This window comes from Aegilops tauschii, chromosome 1, assembly GCF_002575655.3.
Source record: "Aegilops tauschii subsp. strangulata cultivar AL8/78 chromosome 1, Aet v6.0, whole genome shotgun sequence".
Taxonomy (NCBI): Eukaryota; Viridiplantae; Streptophyta; class Magnoliopsida; order Poales; family Poaceae; genus Aegilops; species Aegilops tauschii.
Window position 1 is genome coordinate 129474344 of NC_053035.3, and position 16366 is coordinate 129490709.

Genomic DNA, 16366 nt, shown 5'->3' on the forward strand with positions numbered 1-16366 from the left:
TTCTTTCTTCATGTTCTTCGTCCTCTTCACTCTCTTCTTCCTCTTCCTCATCTTCATCATCTGTTTCTTCGTAAGGCACTGCTTCTTCAGTTTCTTCATGTTCTTCGTCCTCTTCACTCTCTTCTTCTTCCTCCTCTTCTTCATCTGCTTCTTCATAAGCCATTTCTTCTTCAGTTGTGTATGAACAACAAGCCGCCAATCTGCATCCTCACAGGTACAAAAAAAACCCTGCATACTTACGTTTATTTGGTGCACTTATATTTCTTCCATCTATCTTACACACACACAAACAACTTAATAAAAAACACTATTTGTGCCTTCTCAGACCAGTGTTCTTCGATGAAGGCAGCATTAAAAACTATCCTCCCACATACTCTGCATAAGTTGTGTCGGTGGCATATCATGAAGAAGTACAAAGACCACCTCGCCTTGATGTATAAGGCGCACGAGAAACTCAAGGATGATCTCAATGCGGTGCTCAACCACCCACTAATGCCGTCGGAATTTGAATGAGCATGGAAGGACCTCATTCAGAGATGCAAGTTGCAAGACGACGAAGTGATGAATTCGCTGTGGGAAGACAGGCACGAGTGGATCTCGGCTTACTACAAGGAAATTTTCTGTGCTCGGATGACTTCCACGCAGAGAAGCGAGAGCATATACCGCATACTGAAGCAAAACTTTGTCAAAGAGAAGCATGATCTCCATCTGTTTGCTCAGCAGGTGGACAAGTGCATTCAGACCAGGAAGGCCGTCGAGCACGCAGAGACAGTAGCAAATGAGGTAAACAAAAAAGGTCCATCAAAAACTGCTAAAATATAACTACAAAAACAAACAATTTTTTCATTTCTTTGGTTCGTAACAGTGCATTTCTGATCATGCAGTCAGAGGTAAAGACAACAACCCAGTTTGGGTTCGAAGTTCAGCTATCAAAAGTGTATACAAGGGCAGTGTTTGCAGATTTCAAAGAAACACTCTACCGTAGCACTGCATTCAGAGCAGAAAGCTGCCCTGAGAACCTCACAAAGTATCTCGTACACCACTACAACAGATCAGATGCATTTGACTGGGCAAGGCATAATTTCCAAGTGGTCGCCGATGAACAGAAAGGTGTCTACGAATGTGAATGCAAACTCTGGACACATACAGGTGAGACTCCTATCACAAAAAATTCTAGTTTCTGATAGTCATGCACGAAAGCTCACTTACTGGACTTTAAAAAGTCCAGATGCATGACTAATTCACAAAACCAAATGAAGTTCACTTCTTTAAAATGAACAAATAACGAAAAAATATGTGTTTATTAATTTCATGCAGTTCACTTACAAAACAAAGAAATCATGTGTTGTCTGCAGGGCTCTTTTGCGTCCATGTGTTATGCATGCTTTCTCATTTGAGAGTACTCAAGATTCCTGAGGTGTACATCATGAAAAGATACACCCGTAACGCAAGATCAAATTCGACGTTTGACAGAAGAGATTATGAACAAACAGCACCAGATGGAACATCGCCTTTTTGCCGTAGAAAATTGCTGACAGAAACAGCAATGGACCTTGCAAACAGAGCGACAAGGTCCGACACTGGGTGCCACAGAGCGTTGTCTGGTATGAGGGCACTGATCGAGGAAGTTGATGTGCTCAACGAAGAAGAAGAAGAAGCAGCAAAACTAAAGCAAGCAGAGAAATCCCAGCATGACAATAATGCCGAGCAAGTAGAAAATACCGGACACAGCGGAACTGGTGCTATAAAAAAAGAAACAATTCTTCCACCTCCTGTTTCAAATACAAGAGGAAGGAAGAAAGGGGGTGACGCAACCCAGAAAAAGGTTGCATGCAAGGAGAAAAATGATGACAAAAACAGTAAGCCACAGCCTGAGCTGGACAGTGATGGTCACCCACTGGGAATAAACAGGTGCAAGACATGTAATGAAATCAGCGGCCACAATTCCAGGACATGTACAAAAAGACATGAACAAGAAAAACGAGGACATGGCGATGCACAACCAAATAGAAATTCCACTCACAACACTAAGAAATGGATGAAACCGAGACGTTGTAGCATCTGTAAAAAGAGGAAGAGACACAATTCAAGAACCTGCCCCAAAAGAACAAGATCAGAAAATGAGGAAGACGAACAAGATGAAATCAAACAAGAAGATGGTGACACAACTGAAGAGGAAATGGCTTATGAAGAAGCAGATGAAGAAGAGGAGGAAGAAGAAGAGAGTGAAGAGGACGAAGAACATGAAGAAACTGAAGAAGCAGTGCCTTATGAAGAAACAGATGATGAAGATGAGGAAGAGGAAGAAGAGAGTGAAGAGAGTGGAGAGGACGAAAAACATGAAGAAAGAATGCCAACAAGACTACCACAAGGGAATGTTGCTGTACAGAAACAACCGAGAATGACACCACTTTCAAAAAACAAGGTGGGAACACAAAAGGATGCAGTTCACAGCGCTGGAAAACGAAAGCCACCATCAACAAGCAAGCGCGGAGCAAGGAAGGATGCAGTTCACAACACTCTAAAACAAAAGCCGCAATCAACCAGCACGAGGGGAGCAAAGAAGGATGCAGTTCATAGCACTGGAAAACGAAAGCAGCCATCAACCAACACACGGGGAGCAAAGAAGGATGCAGTTCACATCACTCAAAAAACAAAAGCCACCATCAACCAGAACGCGAGGGACTACAAACACAACGGTGCGGAGACAAGAACCAGCAACACCGCCACGGAAAACAAAAGAAAGTGCGACATTAGACACGCTCCAGTCACCGCAGAGAAGCAGCAGGTTAACGACCAAATAGATGAACTTCAATAAATTAATCATATGCATAGCAGTTTGCTTATCTGTATGACTTATGTATCAGTTTAAATTTCGTGTAAACACAAATTTCCCACTGACTATGAGTTATTCAACTAAACCATCTAAAGACAAATGGTGTATATAGTATACCGTATATATAGCAGTCTAGAGTAGAACTTTGACACATATTAAACCAAAAACAATGTAAAAATGCAGTTAGCTCACTAGCAGCACGAAGTTTGGAATAATTATTGAAGCGGTTCAGATCACAAAAGTACTTATTACAAAACACATCAAAAAGATGAAGCGTTCGACACACAAAAGTACTTATTACAAAATCAACCTCATAACCTTAACCAATCACGTCAAACGTGATTCTAACCGTACGATCCTCGAGTTCAAAGAAGTTGAGGACAACAACTTGCTCAGACTTCAGGACACTATCAATGACAAATTCCTTCCACCCTTTCTGCAAACACAGCCGCCCGTCAACGCCTACACGATACTTGGCTGGTTTAAGGTGTCCATTACCAAGAACAACTTGGAGAATTCCCTTCTTCTTGAGCCGGAGATACCTAACAGCTCGTTGGGGAATTTTCTACAAAAAAGCAGTACAGATTAAACGCAATCTAATGTGCAGTGCGGAACTTGCAAACAAGAAGTACAGTTACAACTATTATGAAGATCTTGAGACTACCTGCATGTAGTACAAAACTTACAAGCGGGGAAAATTGTGGAAACTGTTACTTCTCATCTAGTATCTAAGCAGTTCACATATTGTAACCATGCAAAATAAAACACGAGCTCCATGCACACAAGTAAAGAAATAAAAACAAGATATAAGTACAAAATGCAGTACAGTTCAATAAAACAAAATAAGTACATTCCTAAAAAACTAGAAGTTCAGACTAGTATGGAATTATACAAAAAAAGAAAACACAAAGAAAAAAATCAGATCAAGCGAAAATTACCATCTTGTAGTGAGTCTCAACATCTGTTGGTGTAAGCTGATGGACAAAAGGACTTGAGCGGCCAAGGCCACGGCAAAGCAGGGCGGAATAGAACGCAGAAACGTTGATGTGACACATATCCAATCCTTCTGTGAATACTGTGCCATATGCAAGCTGCTCAGCTCGCCCAGCTCGGCACAATACCTCCCCCCCCACGACGGGCACGACGGGCCTGCGAGCAAGCTGAGCAATCGCAGTGCATTGGCACACCACAACCATGCCCGCAGCAGGAGAGATTCGCGCAGGGGCCTGGAGCCATCGCAACAAAAACCTAGAAAAGGTAAAAAAAATAAAGAGAGGCTAGAGAAAGGAGAGGAGTTGCGGCTAGAGGAGAAATGAACTTCAAAGGAAGGGTAGAAGTTGGCCTACATTTATAGGAGAGGAATGCAAAAAGGTCAAAACTAAAAATTAAAGAGGAGTTAATGAAAATTACGTTACCAAGAATGAAGGACAATCAATAAAGGTTTATGTTACCAAAACAAAAAAGTCTTACCAGGAAGTTCTACAAAGATTTTGACTGCAGAAATTCCCACGAACTAACCGCAGATCATTAAATAATAATCTCTGAAAAATTATAATCCATAGACCATTTTAGGTGTGCAGTTCTTCAAATTCTCACCAGGAAGTTCACTATATGTGTGCATGAAGTGTAGTACATGCTCAAAATGAAGCACAAAGAAAAGCGCTTTCGCGCAGTGCACAAAAGCAGAATTAGTGCACCTAATGTAGTCCTTAACTGTAAGCCATGCAGTCCGCAGCGTTGGCATAACCAGTCACAACTTTAGCACAAAGAAGCATGCACGCAGTGCAAAATGTGTACACCTGAAGCATAGGACCATGACGAATGCAGTGCATAGAGGCAACAAAGCAGTGCACACCCCTACCAATGCAGTGCACAAAAATGTAGCGCAAAACATGTGTAGTACGGAATGCGTGCACATGCAGTACAGAACACTGATCAATGCAGTGCACAAATGATTTGCTAAGGAATGCACGCCCCTACATTGAAAAAAATACTTAAGATAGAAAATACAAAGAAAACAAATTGACCACCACAGGTGCATCCGGCCCCAGCCAGTCTCGTCGTAGGTCTGCGCCCACCGTAGGCGAGCCGTTCTGAGCCACAATGCATGGGGCCGGGCGCACATGGGCCCACAGGTCAGAGAGCATAGAGCATCGAGCGCCGGGTATAAGCGCCCAAATAAGTAACCAGAGGAGTTCAATATGGCCGCCTCGCCAGCGCTTATAAACAGGTCGAGCGCGCCTTCCGCAGGCGAGGTGGGACTAAACATTAGGCCGCACACAACGCACCGGGAACCAGCCATGCTCACAGGCCGACTTGGGCCCAATGCGTCTTCACTCCACGAACACAGGCCCAACAAGGCCCACTAAGAAAAAACAATGACTTCGAAAAAATGGCCCCCCAACCCCTCCCGTACAGGGACTACAGTAAGTACAGGCAAAAAAATAGATGCAGTACACAGCACTAGAAAGATGCAGTGCATTTCGTTACACGAAGCAGTACGGTTTAGCAATCCAGTTCCGGATTACCTACATGAATAAATACACGGTATAGAACACAGTGAAAAAGTCGTAAAATTGTGGAATACATTGTACTTTATTCAGGGGCTGCAGCAAGGACACGCAAAAAATACTGTGAAGTAAGCACCTGTAGACAACATGCAGTTCTCCATTGCACATGATGCAGTGCAGAACTATAACCAATGCAGCTTCATTATCGCGCATGATACATATAAACGTCACAAAATGCCCGTTCGCACAGAAAGTGGTGGTAAAAAAATATACTGATCAAAAATAAAAAAACCACGTTAAAAAACACCACAATCGCATACAACCACCAATCGGAGCGGTTCCATCGCCACAAGCCCACGATCACAGACGCAACACCAACCCACGATCTATACAAACCGCATCGTCAGCGAGATCATGCAGTTCATCCGATGCGGCCATCCCACCCCGCGCCCTCCCCTTAAATTCAGACCCCTGCCATAGGCCTTCTCATCCACGCAAAACACCAAGCCCTACTACCGGCCATGGCGTTCGCCGATGAGTACAAGGACATGGAGGCCCACAGCAACACCAAGTTGCACGTCATCCACACCAACGACAAGAAGCAGGTGGCGATCACCCTCGCGCAGTACGAGCGCCACCTCAGCCTCCAGCGCCACAAGATCGTCGGCATTGATCTCGAGGACAACAACGAGCCTAAAGTGACGCAGAAACCCGCCCTCTGCCAACTCTCCATCGGCAAGAAACACCCGGTGCTGGTCTTCCAACTGAGCGCCGCTGAAAGGTGCACCCTCTTCGACAATTTCCTTGCCAACCCTAGGTACACCTTTGCAGGCTTCTCCATCGACGGCGACAAAAAAGGCTAGAGCACGTCAATCTGGAGGTCGCCAACTTCGTCGACATCCAGAAGGAGTGGAGGGTGCCCAAGGCAACCAAGGAGTTGGACTCCCTTGGAGACGTCTCCGGCATGCTCATCGACGACTACTACAACAACATTAAGAAGAAGATCACTGACGACGAGCACAAGCGCTGGGCCACCCTGCCTCTGTCCATGAGGCACATCGAGTACGCGGCAAAGGACACCTACGCAGCGTACGAGATATGGAACCGCATCACCCTCACCCAGGACGGGCTTCGCCGTGCAAAGCTGGAGAAGGAGGAGCCCCCCAAGAAGCGCGCCAGGAGCAGCTGGGGATGGGGAGACGCAGACTAGTGAAGAAGAAGATGGTGCCGGCCAAAGAGCCACCAATGCCAGCGTCGTTTTAGAATTATCATCAAATTTATTTATGTTGTTTGCTTACGTATCGTTAGTTTGCTTGTGATCATTTGCTTTTGCTGAACTTAGTTTGCTTGCCATGCAGAATCGCTTGTAATGATGTGAACTTTGATTATGTTAGATTGCTTTCTGTTGAAATTAGTTTGCTCATGATGAACTTGTCGTACATAATGCCTGTGATAATTTGTTTTCTGTTGTTTGCTTATGAATCATTAGATTCGAGCAGTGTGCAAAACGAAAATAAGATGCAGTGTGCAAATAGGACGCATGCAATGCAAGTTGTGTACCAATGCAGTACATACTCCGTCGAATTAAGTTTACACATACGCAACGAAGCAGTGAACGCCCCTAAATTTGATAAAAAAGAATACATAAGAGCAAAAACACAAAAAGGAAAAAATGTGACCTGTATATGTAGTGCGGAAATATATGAACCTGCAACACAGAAACATAATCAATGCAGTACGGGTTATGTTTACTAAGCAGTGCACTCCCCTACATTGGAAAAAAGATTACATAAGAGCAAAAACATGAAAACAAAAAATGAGAACTGTACATGTACTACGGAATGCGTGCGCATGCAGTACAGAACCCTGATCAATGGCAAATGCACGGATGATTTGGTAAGTAGTGCACGCTCCTACATTGAAAAAAAATGTAGTGCAGAAATATATGAACCTGCAGTACAGAAACATAATCAATGCAGTACAAGTATGTTTACTAAGCAGTGCACTCCCCTACATTGGAAAAAAGATTACGTAAGAGCAAAAACATGAAAACGAAAAATGAGACCTGAACATGTAGTACGGAATGCGTGCACATGCAGTACAGAACCCTGAACAATGCAATGCACGAGTGGTTTGATAACCAGTGCACGCCCCTACGTTGAAAAAAGTACTTAAGATAAAAAATACAAAAGAAAAAAAATTGACCACCCTAGGTGCATCAGGCCACAGCCAGTCTCGTATTAGGTCTGCGCCCACTGTAGGCGAGCCGTTCTGAGCCACCATGCGTGTGGCCGGGCGCAAATGGGCCCACAGGTCAGAGAGCATAGAGCATCTAGCGCCGTGTATAAGTGCCCAAATAAGTTACCAGAGGAGTTCGATACGGCTGCCTCGCCAGTGCTTATAAACAGGTCGGGAGCGCCTTCCGCGGGCGAGGTGGGACTAAACATTAGGCCGCACACAACGCACCGGGAACCAACCGTGCCCACAAGCCGACTTGGGCCCAATGCGTCTTCACTCCCCGAACACAGCCCAACAAGGCCCACTAAGAAAAAACAATAACTTCGAAAAATAAAACATCAAAGAAAAATTAGAAACATTTTTTTAATGAATAACAACAACAAAAGAAAATGTGCGTGGCATTGCCAGAAACTAGAGTTCGCTATTAATAAATAAAACGCAGAAAGCCCGAAGTAAACGTACAAATGCAGTCTGCGACGCCAAACAATGCAGTTCTCCACGTGGAAGCAGAAAATATTCTTTTTCTGAAATGCAGTTCCCCTTCTACTGCATTGCAGTCTCGCTAAAATGAAGAATGCAACCCTATTAGTTAAGCAAAGCAGTCCGTTATAAAATAAAGAACTGCATGAAAGAACTCCATCAAGAAACTAAATGTGCGTACATCTGTATCAATCCTAATCCGATATAATTCAGTGCACGAAGAATAAATTTCACTTCCATGCAGTACACTATGTGGACGTACGCAGTTATGTTCTGATATAAAAGAAGTGCACTTAATAGGAAAATTCATAGAAAACACAATCATCACATTTTCTGACAGTTGCGTGCATACCTGAACAAGTCACGAAAAAGGAGGACACGACGTTCCGGATTTCCAACGCACTAACAGAGCCCCCTCATAGCAGAACCTCTGTGTAGTTGCCACGTAATTAAAAATAGAGCCCCACCACGCTACCACCCCGCTCCACCTCTCCCACATCCTGCCAAGGAGAGCAAAGGGGAGCAGAAGAGAAAACACAACTGCTTCGTACCCCAAAAAACCCCATTGCATCTTCTTCTCCACACTTCCTTTCACCAACCTCTTCTCTCCAGAACAAACAAGAGAGAGCAGAGGAGAGTCATGGCGGATGCACCTCTTTACAAGCAGCGCTGCAGGTACACCAGGGAGCTCCACGACGTCGACCTCCACGGCAACCACAAGCTCCACGTCGTTTGCACAAGCAAGGGTGAAGACGTGGACAAGATGCTGTCCACGCTCAGGAGGAAGCTCGGCGGAATGCCCGTCAAACTAGTCGGTGTTGATGTCGAGTACACGCACTACCTGAAGCTACAGAGGGCAGCAGTGCTCCAGCTATGCGTAGAAAAAGAATGCCTTGTCTACCACATCTCTGCAGCTAAAGACAGGTTAGAATAACTATCAATCTGTACTATTGATTGTCAATATTGATTTTAAATTTTCTTCACTGCAGTCGCCAATATTTAAACTTTGGTTTTCATTTTTGAAAAGCATGGCATATGAATTCATTGACAGTTTTCATCTGGCTCCATGTATGTTACCATGTGCTCAATTCTTGAATTATATGATCTAGCAATACACGTAGTTTTATTTTGTTTTACCAAATACAAACTATTTGACTGGACAATAGAAAACTGCAACATTACTATACAAAACATGTATGAAATTCAGTTCAAGAATACAATCATGCACAAAACATGCATTGTTTATGCAAATATATTATCAGATTTACTAGTTATGCTGAACACAGTATTACCAAATACTCAATGCAACAGATTCAGATATTCATATTGTAGTTCAGTTTCAGACAAAACAAAAAACATTGGTACTTCTAAGAAAATAAACTATATTCACTCTATACAAACATCTTGTAGGCCAATGGAACTAGACAAATTCCTCATGAATGGTGAGTACACCTTCGTCGGATTCGCAATTGAAGGAGACAAAAGCAAGCTGAAGCTATCTGGTTTGGAGATCAACTCCAACAACTACATTGATATTCAGCTGGAATGGAGAGACCCATACAAGAAAAAGAAGTTTGACTCTTTGGCTGATGTTGCCGGCAGGATGATAGACATTCACTACCATGACATGAAGAAAAAAATTAACCGCAAGGAGGACCATACTCTGTGGGGATTTTGCCCACTGCCAGAAAAGCTTATCAAGTATGCAGCAATAGATGCATTTGCAACATATGAGTCATGGAGAATCATCTACGATGTCATCATGGGACTGGACAGGGCAAAAGGAGACAAAGAAGCAAAGCAGAAGAAGAACAAGGCTGTAATCACAACAACTACAAATAATTCAGGGCTAAGTTTTAGTTTCACTTTACTTTAGTCGTTGTGTTGTTCTTTGTTTCATGTATGCAAGCTTTTGATTATGTCCATTGCTTCATATCAAACATTTATTTTCTAAAAACAATGTCGTTTTAGAATTATCATTAAATTTTATTTCTGTGGTTTGCTTATGTGTCATAGTTTGCTTCCGATCAATTGTTTTCGCTGAAATTAGTTTGTGTTAGAACAAGTATCCAGAAAACTTTGAAAAATTTAATGTGTGGTACCAAAACGTGAATACAGTTCACATAACAAATACAAAGCAGTTCACAGAGTGTATACATGAAGTGCAGTACATGCACAAATGCAGAACAAAGGGGCTGCCGCAACTTTCATTCAGTGCACAACATAAAGACTTGGAACGCGCAGTGCAGTACTCAACGTTGGTGCAAGTAGTACAAATGACATTATTTGTACTACCACGACATACATATACTCCAAAAGAAAAAAATGCTTCAGATAAGGATAAAAAATTGACCACCCAGCTACAACAAGGCCACAGCCAGTCCCGTATTAGGTCTCTAAAAACTGTGTGCAGTTCTCCAAAGTCTTACAAGGAAGTTCACAATATGTGTGCATGAAGTGCGGTACATGCTCAAAATGAACCACAAGAGAAGCACTTTCGCGCAGTACACAGCACAGAATTAGTGCACCTGATGCAGTACTTAAATGTAAGCGATGCAGTTCGCAGGGTTGGCATAACCAGTCACAACTTTGGCAGAAAGAAGCATGCACGCAGTGCAAAATGTGTACACGTGCATCACAGGACTATGACGAATGCAGTGCACATAGAAGCAACAAAGCAGTGCACACCCGTACACTAGACAAAATGATACATAAGAGCGAAAATATGCTACCCATGCAGTGCACAAAAATGTAGCGCAAACATGTGTAGTACGGAATGCGTGCACATGAAGTACAGAACCCTGATCAATGCAGTGCGAACATGTGTAGTACGAAATGGGTGCACATGAAGTACAGGACCCTGATCAACGCAGTGCAAGGATGGTTTGCTAAGCAGTGTACGCCCCTGCATTGAAAAAAATACTTAAGATAGAAAATACATAGAAAAAAATTGACCACCACAGGTACACCCGTCCTCAGCCAGTCTCGTAGTAGGTCTGCTTCCATAGAAGGCGAGTCGTTCCGAGTCACAATGCATGGGGGCGGGCACATATGGGCCCACAGGTCATAGAGCATAGAGCAACGGACGCCGTGTATAAGCGCCCAAATAAGTAACCAGAGGATTTCGATACGGTTGCCTCGCCAGCGCTTATAAACAGGTCGTGCGCGCCTTCCGCGGGCGAGGTGGGACTAAACATTAGGCTGCACACAACGCACCGGGAACCAACTGTGCTCACAGGCCGACTTGGGCCCAATGCGTCTTCACTCCCCGAACAAAGGCCCAACAAATTCTCACAACCCAAAAAAAACCCAACGACGCACAACTAGCAAGTTACTCCAGTACCCCCTCAACTTAAAAAAAATACAGTCTGTTGTGCAGTCCGGTATGGGACAAAAGATGTGCTGTCAATAAAGCATTGCAGTTCGCTTAGATGAATATTTTTTCCAGCTAATCAAAAACACTACCACGGCGCATGTTTTCACTTGGCTTCAACGGCACAATCCCACGTCACATCCTAACTTGGTTGACAGGCGCACGGGGTGTGACGGACTCGCCTGCGCATGCGGCGCCGCGGCAAGCCGTGTCGCCGCCTGCTCCGGCTCGTTCCAGGCTCGGCCTCGCTGGGGGGGGGGGGGTGGGGAGGGGGGTCACGACCCCCTCCCACCCCCCATGCTCGGCCTGGCGCTAACGCACGCAGTGCGCTTGGTTGACAGGCGCAGTGCGGACATTCTGTTTTTCCAACAATAGGACGCACGCAACCCCAGAGCCACACCCCTAAGATAGACAGGGAGGCGACAGGGTGTGACGGACTCGCCTGCGCGTGCGGCGCCGCGGCACGCCGCATCGCCGCTTGCTCTGGCTCATTCCAGGCTCGGCCTCGCAGGAGGGTGGGGAGGGGGGTCACGACCCCCCTCCCACCCCCATGCTCAGCCTAGCGTTAACGCACGCAGAGCGCTTGGTTGACAGGCGCAGTGCGGACATTCTGTTTTTCCAACAATAGGACGCACGCAACCCCAGAGCCACACCCCTAAGATAGACAGGGAGGCGACGGGGTGTGACGAACTCGCCTGCGCATGCGGCGCCGCGGCACGCTACGTCGCCGCCTGCTCCGGCTCGTTCCAGGCTCGGCCTCGCAGGGGGGTGGGGAGGGGGGTCACGACCCCCTCCCACCCCCCTGCTCGGCCTCGCGCTAACGCATGCAGTGCGCTTGGTTGACAGGCGCAGTACGGACATTCTGTTTATCCAACAATAGGACGCACGCAACCCCAGAGCCACACCCCTAAGATAGACAGGGAGGCGACGAGGTGTGACGGACTCGCCTGCGCATGCGGTGCCGCGGCACGCCGCGTCGCCGCCTACTTCGGCTCGTTCCAAGTTCGGCCTCGCAGGGGGGTGGGGAGGGGGGTCACGACCCCTCCTCCCACCCCCTTGCTCGGCCTCGCGCTAACGCACGCAGTGCGCTTGGTTGACAGGCGCAGTGCGGACATTCTGTTTATCCAACAATAGGATGCACGCAACCCCAGAGCCACACCCCTAAGATAGACATGGAGGCGACGGGGTGTGACGGACTCGCCTGCGCATGCGGCGCCGGGGCACGCCACGTCACCGCCTGCTACGGCTCATTCCAGGCTCAGCCTCACCGCGCGGGGGGGGGGGGGGGGGGGGTGGGGAGGGGGTCACGACCCCCCTCCCACCCCCATGCTCGGCCTCGCGCTAACGCATGCAATGCGCTTGGTTGACAGGCGCAGTGCGGACATTCTGTTTATCCAACAATAGGATGCACACAACCCCGGAGCCACACCCCTAAGATAGACAGGGAGGCGACGGGGTGTGAAGGACTCGCCTGCGCATGCGGCGCCGCGGCACGCCGCATCGCCGCCTGCTTCGGCTCGTTCTAGGCTCGGCCTCGTAGGGGGGTGGGGAGGGGGGGTCACGACCCCCTTCCCACCCACCTGCTCTGCCTCGCGCTAATGCACGCAGTGCGGTAAGTACAGGGAATACAAAGAGCAAATACAAATCTATAAACAACCAAAAAACTGGGGGGGCCCAACCCCCCATACGTTACAATACAAACAATAAAAAAATAACCAACTGAAGGACGCATCTTTAGGCAAAAGCAGTGCACTTGGTTAGGCAAAAGCAGTGCAGTATCATAAAGCAATGCAGTTCTAGGATACACACATGAATGCAGGGTCTGCAGCAAAAAGGTGCAACAAAAAAACAGGTGCAGCACAAACTTGTAGACAAATGCAGTGGTTTTTGTTGGACGAAGGAGTTCGGCATCACATGCAATGCAGTTTATGGGACACATAAGATACATATAAGTGTGACAAAAATGCCAGTTCACACAGAACGTGTAAGTCAACAAAAATAAAAATATACACATATATGTACTGTATGAATTATTTATATAAAATACACATACAGATACAATTTTGTCCATAAAAACACTGCTGTAAAAAAGCAGACGAAAAATCACAACAACAGAAAAACAAAAGTCTTTTCATACATTATATACCTTAGACACCACACAGTACACAACATGAACCCCTAGTTCTTGTCCATACACAGGGTTTTTACCAAGTAGATTGTTACTGCATCTGCGATTGCGACAGGGAAGTAAGCCCGAGGTCTGCAATCAGTTCTCGTAGCTCAAGCGGCATGTCTTCATAACACAACATGTTCGAAGAATTGAACAGCAGCTCGAACATGTACTCCGCCTTCCAATCTTCAACGGTAGGCTGAAAAAAGAAAAAGAAAAAAAATGCAGACAATGATTAAATAAAAGGTTGTCATAAAGAACAAAAAGTGAAAAAGTAAAATAATAAAGAAAAAGTAACAAGAAAACGAAGAAAACAGATAAGGTGTTACGTCGGTTTTGATATTTTTCTCAACTAGACGTTGGCCGTCATACAACTGCGTCACCCTCAGAACATAGGTTCCACACTTGTTTGCTCCGTGCGCTGGCACGATCGGGTAAGAGTGGTTCTTAGATTTATACACTTTTTCACCATAAATCGCCTTCAGCAACTGAGTCATCCTCCTCATCTGGCAAAAAAAGGAAGCACAATGTAAAAATAACACACACCACAGATCAAATTACTATTCAAACGAACCAAAAAATACAAAAATTGTTCTCAACGTCTAGACAGTTCCTCTTTTAAATGCACGTGAGGTCATTTCCTTTTATCTCCTTTTTTACAAGGATTATGGGGGGCCTGAGAAAAATGCAGTTTTGTCAAGCAGATGTTGCAGTGCACTACATAAACAAGTGTGGTTCCATGTGTGCTAACATTGCATGTGCAGTTTATAAAAAAATGCAGTAGGAGAAACACAAAAAAGCTCTGCACTTGGCAAGAAAAAATGACATACCACTTCAGTGCAATCTGAGTGGTAATCAGTACTACGCCACTTTGTCGTGACATCAGGATGGCCAGTGTACTTCCTAGTGTCATGGATATCAAATGTCTGGCGATGCTGGTTCATCGTGTATAAGGAATAATGACCATCCTTGGAGCGCGGCATCATAATCTGTTCACATAAAAAACAAAAAATGAAATGAAAAGTTATTTCGACACGTAGCACTAGGACCACTGGTACAAAAAATAACTATAAAAATAAATGCAACAAACCAGAAAAATAAATGACAGGAAACAATGAACTTACCAGTTTTGCATCCAACAGGTTTACATCGTCACTGACAAAAACCTTGAACTGGTTAACTGCATCTTGTAAAACAAACGTGCTATCCACAACTGGCAACACAGGGTTTCCTTCATCATCTTTCGTCACAAAGGTTTCCATCTGAAGAACATACTGCAAAGAAAAAAGAACAAAAAAAGGAAATGAAAAAAGGAATAAAAAATGCATTCAGGCATGGACATAAAAAACCAGTACAATAGAAAAAATGACAGCACACGTTTACCATGATAAATAAGGGTGAAAGTAGCACACCTTCACCAGAATGGTAAACTAAACCCATTTCAAGGTCTTGCTTCCAGTACTTGATGACAAAATCCATGAGATGCGAATCCATTAAAGCTCCTTTGCCAAATGTATTATATATATAGTCAACAGTGTAAGTATCAATATCACCAAAAGGACTGTGCACCATAAAGAGCGCATTCCTGTAGTAAACATACAGATATCGGATCAATAAAAATAAAATTAAAAACAAAACACACAAAAAGGATTAAGCGCACACACATAAAACTTACTCGTGGTATTTGGTTACAAAATCTTTGCTTAGAACAAGATCCTTTATTTTCCTCGCCTCATCAATATATTTGAACCTTGGAGGCTTCAATTTCTCTATAGAGCATCTCAACTTAAAAGCCCTCTCACCTGCCCTCTTGTTCGAAAATATTTCAACGTCATCCTCAGGAGGGCGATTAATTGCTGCACTCCTAGCCATAGTGGCGCGATGACACGGCGTAACAAAATCATCATCATCAACATCAATTACATCGCGTGGAGAGCTAGGCCGAGAAACACTTCCACCATCAGGTCCAGACGCCACAACTGTGTTCAAAACATCTCCAGCCAAAGAACCAGAATTATCTGGAGAGATTTCAATGACACAATCCTCCATAACCACCTCAGAACCATGGGACTCGAACAGTGACGTACAACCTTCATGAAGCCCCTTATCAAAACCTAAAACCATGTAGAAAAAACATGGAAACACTCAGCACAAAATACAAAACCTAAAAACATGTAATACATCTCATTAAAATAAAAAATTCAGTTCACTAAAGAATAGAATGCAGCACAATTGTCTACAACAATGCAGTCCACTTGTCTACAGCAATGCAGAACAAAAAATGTATACAACAATGTAGCCCACTTGTATACAACAATGCAACCCACTTATGAAGAACAATGTAGCTCACTTGCCCAAAAAATAAGATGCATCTCACTAACAAAAAAAAATATACACATCAATTCTAAATCACGAACTTAACTAAACAAACTAGTAAAAAAAGCCCGTAAGAGCCGGAAGCAAGCAATACACACAAAAAATAAAGGAAGGATAAAGAAGTTCACTAAAACAACCTTTATCTGCAAAAATTAAAAGTGATGTTAAATCAAGGGAACACTTTCTCGATGTGAGCCAACTATAGAGCATGGCCTTTCTGATGTAGCCAATGTGCTCCACCCCAAACTGAGCAACTCGAACACCATCCCAAGTCTGCAAGAATTGAACATATAGAATCCAAAATCATGCCTGCAATAAAAGAATAAAAAACATCAGTTTCATAAAATGAAATAAAAAAACTTGAGCAGTATGGAGAAGAGGGG

General features: G+C 44.5%; 2 protein-coding genes across 2 annotated transcripts; both read left to right on the forward strand.

The window, feature by feature from the left end:
* Positions 1-5867: 5867 nt before the first annotated feature.
* Positions 5868-6556, forward strand: LOC141027821 (uncharacterized). Its single transcript, XM_073505279.1, has 2 exons — positions 5868-6127; positions 6178-6556. Exons 1-2 carry the CDS (start codon positions 5868-5870, stop codon positions 6554-6556), a joined length of 639 nt encoding a protein of 212 aa, XP_073361380.1.
* A 2148-nt stretch (positions 6557-8704) lies between these two features.
* LOC109784318 (uncharacterized) lies at positions 8705-9940 on the forward strand. The gene is made up of 2 exons (XM_020342914.1): positions 8705-8988; positions 9475-9940. Exons 1-2 carry the CDS (start codon positions 8705-8707, stop codon positions 9938-9940), a joined length of 750 nt encoding a protein of 249 aa, XP_020198503.1.
* Positions 9941-16366: the final 6426 nt, after the last annotated feature.

Coding starts and splice junctions, on each gene's coding strand:
- LOC141027821 (XM_073505279.1), top strand. CDS start 5,868: ATGGCGTTCGCCGATGAGTACAAGGACATGGAGGCCCACAGCAACACC. Junction 6,128..6,177: donor CAACTGAGCGCCGCTGAAAG/GTGCACCCTCTT, acceptor ACACCTTTGCAG/GCTTCTCCATCGACGGCGAC.
- LOC109784318 (XM_020342914.1), top strand. CDS start 8,705: ATGGCGGATGCACCTCTTTACAAGCAGCGCTGCAGGTACACCAGGGAG. Junction 8,989..9,474: donor ATCTCTGCAGCTAAAGACAG/GTTAGAATAACT, acceptor AACATCTTGTAG/GCCAATGGAACTAGACAAAT.